Source organism: Sinocyclocheilus anshuiensis, unplaced genomic scaffold (assembly GCF_001515605.1).
Source record: "Sinocyclocheilus anshuiensis isolate Anshui unplaced genomic scaffold, SAMN03320099.WGS_v1.1 scaffold1365, whole genome shotgun sequence".
NCBI lineage: Eukaryota > Metazoa > Chordata > Actinopteri > Cypriniformes > Cyprinidae > Sinocyclocheilus > Sinocyclocheilus anshuiensis.
The window spans coordinates 1,758,212-1,767,490 of NW_015551032.1; the positions used below are offsets into that span (position 1 = coordinate 1,758,212).

Below are 9,279 nucleotides of genomic sequence, written 5' to 3' on the forward strand. Positions count from 1 at the left end.
CGGTTCAGTTAATACGTCTCCACCAAGGAAATTGCTCGATTGAGAGCTACATGGGGGACTTTCTTTAACTGGCACATCTTACTCCTTATAATGAGGTATGTCTTTTTTGTTATGTTACTGCTGTCAAACCTACCAAGCCAAAGCCTGCTCACGTCCTGCCTGCCAAGCTGTATCCTCTTCACAACATCATCAGCCAACATGGCCACCACTCCAGAGTGTCGCTCCACAAGATGGCCGCCAGTCCAGAACCTCTCCACAAGAAGGCCACCAACCTAGAGCCTCTTTGCAAGATGGCCGCCAGTCCAGAGACTCTTCACAAGAAGGCCACCAACCTAGTGCCATGTCAGAATCTCCAGCCGTCATGGACATTATGCCAAAGTCTTCAGCCATCATGTACATCATGCCAGTGTCCCCGGTCCTCATGAACGTTGCACTTGAAGCTAGTAAGACAGTGCCCAGGCAACCGAGACTAATGTCCTGTGTGGCAGACCCACTGCTGATGTCGGTGTGAGCAGCAGGCATCCTGGTCATCTCGGCGCTCTCAAGCCCAGCGATCTTAGAGGCTCTCCCACCTTCCACTGCCCTTCCAGTAATGGTGGTTACCATTTTGTGTGTCTGGGCCATTCACACTTCTGAGGTGGTGGCATCCTCTCCAATCCATAAGTCCACTCCAGAGCCCGCTCCAGTCCATGAGTCCAATCCAGAGCCCGCTCCAGTCCATGAATCTGCTCCAGAGTCCGCTTCAGCCCATGAATCAGCTCCAGAGCCTGCTCCAATCCATGAATCATCTCCAGAGCCTGCTCCAGTCCGTGAATCTGTGCCAGAGTACATTCAAGCCCCAGAGCTCAGTCCTGTGTTGGTACCAGCCTGTGACTTCCCTACCTGTCCTGTCACGGCCAAAGAGGCCTGTCCCTGAACCCTTTGCCTGTCCTGTCACAGCCAAGGAGGCCGTCTTTGAACTCAGTCTGCCCTATCACAGTCAAGGAGGCCATCTCTGAGCTCTTTGCCTGTCTTGTCACGGCCAAAGCGGCCTGTCCCTGAACGCTTTGCCTGTCCTGTCAAGGAGGCAGTTTCTGAATTCTTCGCCTGTCCAGTAATGACCAATGAAGTAGTCTCTGAGCTCTCAGCCTATCCTGTTGTGGACAAGGAGGTCCAAGGAGGCTGTCTCTGAACCCTCAGCCTGCATTGTCACGGCCGAAGATGCTGTCTCTGAGCTCTCTGCCTGCCACGTAGCGACCACGGAGGTCGTCTCTGAACTGTCTGCCTGTCCTGATACAGCCCTTGAGGCCAATGCTAACCTCTTTGAGCTGTGTTTCAGTTTTCCCTGATAAGCCGTGGTGGTCTCCAATTCCGCCAGATCTCCCCTGGTGGTCTTTGACTCCGCTGTGGGGATCTTCGGTCCTGTTTGTTCTGTTATGGTGGTCATTTGCTCTGCCGTGGGGGTCTGTAGTCTCGTCAATTCTGCTGCGTTGTAGTTTTATGTTTAGAAGTGCCTGGAAGCCGCTGTGGGTGGGGGTGGATGGGGGGTAAGGGGGGACTGGCTATGTAACGATGGTCTGATGGAGTGCTCTGGTTGTCCACCAGAGGGCACTCCATTCTATGTCATTGTGTCATGGACTTCATTTCCCACAAGCCACTGCCTGACTGAACACCTGTTCCTAATTATCTTGTTACCTCTGCTTACATAAGCCTGTTTGTTTCTGCTATTGATTGTGAAGTCTTAAAGTGTCACAGTGCTATCTTGGGTCTTTTTTTTTTAAGCCTGATAGCCAGGATTGCTCTGTTTTCCTGAGCTCCTTACCATGCCAATGCTTGGACTGATTTTGTGTATGACCTCATGCCTGTCTGACTACGATTGTGGATTACTCCTTTTACACCATTAAACTTCTGCATTTGGATCCTAAACTTTGCCTCCCTTACAGTCTCGTGACAGCCATATTATTGTTTTGTTTTTTGAAAAAACTAAAAACCAATAAATGCACACATTTTTCTGCTTTCAATATTACATTAAAAATACCTAATGAATGCAACATACACTGTCCCAAAAAGGATGCAGAACTCAAAGGAAAATGCACAAATAAAATCAACTGAAATTGATATGAATGTATTTACTAGAAACGTTGAAAAATGCCTTAAACCCAACATTTATAGTCCAGCTGATTCTGATTGTCATACAATTTACTTTACATAAGGTCAAAAGGCACTAATATTTTATTTGCTCAACATGGTTTCACTACATTTAAATGGGATGAGCCATGATTGAATACAGTGGTGATTTCATTCTCCCACTCTGTCCATAGTGACTAAGATAAATTTCTGGCACTAGACAGCACAGCAACCTTTCAAAGCTGTAAACTGCTCTCTGTGTTCAGCTAGGCCTCTCATTGGTCTCAGTGACCTGAAGGCTTGACCATATGACACAGTGGTCAGCCCAACAGCCATCTGCCACCGTGGTGCAAGGCTTGCCTAAGTTGTCATGCAACTTCAAACCAATGTGAATGAAGCCAAAAAATGTACAAATTTACACTTAATTTTATTCATTTATGAGAAAGAAAGATGTTCTTGTATTTTTGTTTCCCTCATTTACGTAAACTAAAAGATTCAGTGGAAGCCATGTGTTCTCCAGAAGGGGGCCTGCTGCAGACAGACGGACAGACAGACTTGTAAGCCAGGCCCGGGGCAGCTCCTTTTACCAAGACGGATTTGTTAACACTGTTTGGGTCGGTCAGGCCCCGGGTTGAAGTGACCTAATCTGTCATTAAACTCCTGTTACACTATGAGCGAGGCACAGCTCAGTGCCCCCTAAAGAGGAAAGACGAGACACAATCTTCTGATTCAGTGAAGGCCGTCATGAAAACAGCAGACACTAATAAATCCCAACATGGCACAGTTATATGCCTGCGCTGCAAAAACAAGTGCTTCATTTGTGATTCTTTTTGAGGAGGATTCACTTACAGTATGTTGGACAAAAGACTCATCACACTGAACAGTTTGATTTAGTTTTTCAGGTCTTTCTGCCTGTTATCATCAGTTTGGCAGCGAGTGTCCATCATACTTACAGATTGCGAAACGATAGACATAGTTGCATCTGTTTGTTGTAGCAACATATCCTCTGGTCTGACATTATCTGCCCCATGAACTGTATTTCCTTGTACTTTAATCTACTAACACTTTGCAGGTTATCTCATTTGGTTAGGGACATCTGATGCTGCATCTCTTTTGTTTTGAGGAATGTAAATGGTGGATAATACATGACTATCTTACTGTATCTACAGTAAATGTCTATGGATATCATGGTTTCAAAATGTTCTTTTTGAAAGAAGTCTCTTATGCTCACCAAGGCTGTATTTATTTGAACAAAAATACAGGACAAACAGTAATATTATGAAATATTATTGCAATTTAAAGAACTGTTGTATATTTTATTATATTTATTTCTAAGTAATTTATTCCTGTCAGGGGCGGACAAATTTCAGGTATGGGGCCCCAACACAATAACTATGTGCTCTTTTACGCCTAACCCTTATTTTGCTCGCTCTCTTTCTCATAGTTTATAGTTTATGTACCTCTTCACAACTTAAGTAAATAATTAGTCAACCTGATGCTGTTCTAAAGCCATTTTAGGCTTATTTTTTCAGATCACAAAAGAAGACTTTAAAAAAAAAAATGCTTGCACTTAATGAATTTAATGAATTGTAACCTCCTTCAATCTTTTTACAAAAACGATTAAAATGTCATAAAATTATCTTATCTACGAGCAACTCGTTCTGTATTCCAAGTGTTCTTAAGGCATACGGGTTTGCCAAGAAACAAATCGAAAATGTAATCTAATATGAAGCGAAAATCTCCAGTCATCGCATTCGTGCATTTGTATGAGTGCGCAGCAGTTTGCGCCGGTGTGCATAGGAAAAGCACAAAACAAGTCATTTTGAAACATCAAGACAAATAAAATCATGACACGAAACACGATACTTTCTTCTCTGAGGTTAATATATCCATTCTGAGACAGTCAGACAGGATTATACAGCCTATGTGCAAAGAGTGCTCCCTCTACAATCACTAAAAGCTGGCATTCACTTCAGTTCATCGCGATTTCATGATGTCCCATTAATTAATGAAGCTGTCTGCACTGCACAATGAATCTCTTATTTACATCGTATCTACACGTTGTTATAATGAGAGGATTCGCGAGCTTGCAGAGCTCAGCACTTGACAAAAACTGAGCGGTGAGTGAACATTTGACGCTCTCCAGAACACAAATACACACTGGAGCGTTTGCCAAATATGTTTAGCCAAAATCAGATGGGGCCCCTTGGGGCCCTAAGCGGCCACTTACCTCGCTTATTGGTTAAGTCCACCCCTGATTCCTGTGATGGCAAAGCTGAATTTTCAGCAGCAATTACTTCAGTCTTCGGTGTTACATGATCCTTCAGAAATCATTCTAATATGCTGATGTGTGTGTGGGTGTGTGTGTGTGTGTGTGTGTGTATATATATATATATATATATATATATATAATTTCATATATAATTGTAACCAAAGTTAAAATGCATTGTAATATTTGAAGGTTTGTTTTTTGTATGTTTTACTGCATTATACTTTCTAAAGGTGTAACAACGAATAGATAAGTATTATAATGGATTATAACTGTTATTATAAATAATTATAAAAATTATTCATGAGATCAAACAATGCATTATAAAGTGAATTACCAGGCACATTTAATGCATTAAACTACTTTCATGATCCATTATATATAAAGGCATTAACTAAAGTGTCACCAAATATCTTGACCCCAAACTTTTAAACAGTAGTGTATATTAATATTAAACAAAAATTGCTAGCACTGCTAATATGGAGAACTATAGTAACAAGTGAGCCAGAACTGCCACTGGTAACTCCTCAAAAATAAAATAGCTATAATTGTAACCAAAGTTAAAATGCATTGTAATATTTGAAGGTTTGTTTTTTGTATGTTTTACTGCATTATACTTTCTAAAGGTGTAACAACGAATAGATAAGTATTATAATGTATTAAAACTGTGGTTACAATTATTCACGGGATCATCCAATGCATTATAAGGTGCATTACAAGACATAATTAATGCATTAAAACTACTTTTATATTGCATTGTATATAAAGTCTTTAAATAAAGTGTTACCAAAACATTTATTATTTTCAATGTTGAAAACAGTTGTGCTACTTAATATTTTTGTGGAAGCTGTGATCATTTTTTTTCAGGATTCAATGGTGAATAGAAAATAACGTAATTTGTTTGAAATAGAAATCCTTTGTAACACTATAAATGTCTTTAAAGTCACTGTTGATCTTTGTATCCCTTTCTCCTTTGGCAATAAAATAATGCCATATAACAATATTATATACACATCTACAAATCTGTATGCATGTTGCAGAGCAGGCACACATTTTGACTTCAAAGTATGCTGGTACGATTTGTCACTCCAAACTAAACAAAAAGCTGGTGATGCCTTTCAATATGAATATATCATAGAATGTTTTTCTTCTTAGACTATTTAAATACTGTATAGCTTGATGAAATGGTGGTGAGTGTGGAAATGACTGTGTGCAATGTGAAGCATGTGAACTAAACGTCACATTGTTGTGGCACTCCTAATATTTTCCCAAGGTCTGGCAATAAATTATTAAGGCAGTAAATACAGCTTGTGATTTTAATGATTGTGAAATAAGGATCTTTCCATTCATGTTTGGCATCATCTGCAACCTGGAGCTTGTGAAGTCTTTTTTTTAAGTAACTTTGGGAGGGACATTCTGAGATATAAAGCTGCAGGCAGAGATGATCACAAGCATTTAGAGTTTCTCCAGACATAACTGAAATGCTAGGTAATGAGATGCAATATGTGACAGTTTGGCTAAAGAGATGTGTCTTTAATGTAGATTTAACCTGATAGAGTGTGTCTGAGCCCCGAGCATTATCAGCATAGCCATTCCAAAGTTTTGGAGCCAAATACAAAAAAAAGCTGTATCTCCTTTTGTGGGCTTTGATATGTACTGTCAACAGTCCAAACTTTTGTGCCTTAAAGGATTGTAGTGTGATGCAAGATCGGTTAGAAAGGACATCAAATGTTTTCCTTATGTAAATGTTATTTTGTATTAACCCAAATGACTCCTTCAAAGCTGAAATGATCCTTACTATGACTTAGAGTTAGTCATGCTGTGCCTTTTGAGCAGAAGCTGTATGATATAACTTGAATAGATCACATTTAACAGATGGTTCTGATCTGCTCGTGCTATATAAAAATATAATCAAGCTCAGAGCATATAGCTTTGACATATGATCCTCTTAATCAGTTGTTACTAACGATTTTGAGTACATCGAGTACTTATTAACTAAATCTAAATAGTTTCCCTGCTGCACATGAACCTCACGTTAGAGTGGACACTAATGTATCTCTGCAGTTCTGTGAGTAACATTTTGACCTAATAAGCAGATACCAAGCTTTTTACATTTTGGAAATGTATAAAAACTGTTTATAGATTTTTTTTAGAGGATTTGTGTAGAGAAAGGAAGTCTTATTGTTCTGTCAGGACCAATATCGTCAATTAGCATACAGTTTGGATTGGCGGTATGGTTCTGTTCTGGGCAAGAACTCCCTGCGCATCCATGCAGCCTAGCATGGATGAGAGCAGGGAGAGCAGCGATAAATAATTAAGAAATAATTAAATAAAAAATTTGAATTTGGCAACAAAACGTTTCCATTGCTTATGTTTGGTGTATCATAAAATATTATATTATAGGAACTATGAAGACAAAATAACAGATTAATTTGAATCCCAGACATAAAAACTGTCAAATAAATCTGTCAGTTTTCAGCTCTTTGTTTGAATAGGATTTCAATTTTAATTTCAGTTATTACCTTGTCTTTGTTTTGTTTTTTTACAGATAATTTTTCCTGTGGCCTCTTGTATTCTCACAAAATTAAACCTGACGTGCAAAATAATCAATAAAGGTCTTTTTTGAAAGACAAACCAAAACTGTCTTGGTGCTATTTTTATAGAGCAGTCATAATGGAATAAATATTTCCTTTTTTTTTTTCAGATACAGAAGTACTTTGAATTGCAGCCACTGGCCCGAGGAAAGCGATGGATTCTTGCAGGCAGCACAACGAACAACATGGAGACTGTGAAGGAGAGTTTTAGTCAACTCATCAGCCTTTTGGAAGAGAAGGAGGTGCTACCTAGCAGGATATGATTCAATCAAACTTCAAAGTGAAGAGTGGGTTTGAAGTGTTGTTTGCTAAAAGGAATTTTTTGGACTTGTTCGTCATTGTTTTATAACCCACTGGAGACATAGATGCAAATAGCCACATGTTTTGACGAGCTGACCGACATAATCGTTACCCTCAGGGCCACACATATGCTGATTTAGTAGCAGGTGAGCCAAAGTCCTTTAAAGAGATCAGATTTTTACCCCTTATTTGTAAACGTAATAAGCTATTTGATTAGCTAGTGTCCATTGCACTCATCATTCCTTCTTCCATGTAGAGAATGTTAGAATGTTGTCCTAGACTAAATGTGGATGATGTTGTTCATTTTGTTGTTTGAAAAGACGACACACCCATTTACTTGGCACTGCTGGCCAAGCTGTTTTCAGCTTTGAGCTGGAATACAAACTCTATCAATCAGTGTCCGCAACAGCTGCATTTGACAAGTCCCTGTCCGCCAGGCTTAAGCCCTCCAACTGTCTGCGGAGACTCCTCCCCGTCTGCCACCTCACTCCTCGCCCAGCCACGCTCTGCGGCCTAACCCGCTGCTTCCTGCTGGTGTTATCCAAATTCCTCTCCACAAATTTAGATTCCTGACTGCGCACCTCTCTGATGTGTTATTTTGTCTCACGGGAGTCTCCGAGTAGTTTAGGACTCACACATGCTGTGTTTCTGTATATTTATAGTGTTAACTAGGTTGCATTTGTTTGCCCGCATATTGCCACTTGTCTTATTTTTTTAAACAAAAAACAACATATTTGTACTGCCTTTAATTTGATGTGTGGCCATGTACAAGTTAGATGTGTCATGTGATCTTTTGTATACAGTACCCTCGTCCTACAAACCTCAGGGTAACAATTTACTGCAGTACATGTATGCATTTACTATAAGGTTTAATTCATTAACATTAGTTAATGCATTAGGTATCATGAACTACATATTGGACTGTTTTTTTATAGCATTTATTAATTTAGGTGAATGTTAATTTAAACAGATACTATTGTAAATTTATGTTTGCTTATAATAATTGAATCTTAATTTATACAACTTGAAATGTTACAAAATGTGTTGTGTTTGTATGTGGATATTAATATTTTAAATATTAACATTCTTTGTATTATATAAAATTATCATAATACATAAATATTTATTAATAAATGCATTAAAAGTATTGTTCATAGCTATGACATTTATTTTAACCTTATTTTGAAGTACCACCACTTTACAATTCAATCTGAGTGTTGTCATTATTACTGTAAATATCATGATTTTAAGTGATTATTTTGAATTTCATACAAGGCCATGTAAGTGTAAAATACATCTGATATGCTGCTTTAAACCAGTAGTTTTTCAATAGTTCCACCGTCACCCGGCAAAATCAAAGCAACCCAGAAAAATAATCAAAGAGTCCATCATATCATTGCTTCCTCATCTAATCTCTGTCTTGAACACAAATTTCATGCGCTCGCAGTCTGATGTAGATTAAAAAAAGGGAAGTTAACGTTTCCCAGACAGGGTTCCTGATCCAGCCAGGTTTTTTTTTTTCTTCACCTCTTTTCAAACTACCCACGTTGCTTTAATACAATGTCTGTCACGCAGGTTGCCCCTGCGATTCTTTGATCTGCTCTTCCTCTGTCTACGGCTGACGCTCCTCTCTAGTCTGCTGCTCTTGTCTAGCCGCTCTCAGAGAAAGCCCTTTGCCCCTTCTTTCTCGGGCGCTCTGCTTCCCTTTGGTCACGCTAATGGAGCCCACCCTCGAAGCAGAAACGCTGCAGAAAACCAGTTTGGCCTGTTAGAATTGGCCCGTCTCTCCTCCGAAGAGGCCCATAGACCGATTGCACTGGCCCTAAGGCCAGGAACTTATTGAATGCCCCATTCCTCCACTTCGTGTGACATTATCTGATTGTTGTAGCGAATCAGCTCATAAGGGAAATATGAATAATTAATCATAACTAGTTATAATTAATTATAAATATTTAGATCCGCTGTAGATATTTACTTGACCTCTCAGGGTCAACTGTCTGTCAATTCTAA

At 39.4% G+C, this 9,279-nt stretch overlaps 1 protein-coding gene across 1 annotated transcript in view; it reads left to right on the forward strand.

Annotated features, from left to right (window-relative positions):
• Positions 1 to 7,541, forward strand: part of LOC107661232 (ADP-ribosylation factor-like protein 15) — a 129,904-nt gene extending 122,363 nt beyond the window's left edge. The window contains exon 6 of the mRNA XM_016450730.1: positions 7,080 to 7,541. Within this exon, the coding sequence (XP_016306216.1) occupies positions 7,080 to 7,232 (153 nt within the window). The 3' untranslated portion in view covers positions 7,233 to 7,541. The remainder of the gene's footprint in view (positions 1 to 7,079) is intronic.
• The last annotated feature ends 1,738 nt before the right edge of the window (positions 7,542 to 9,279 follow it).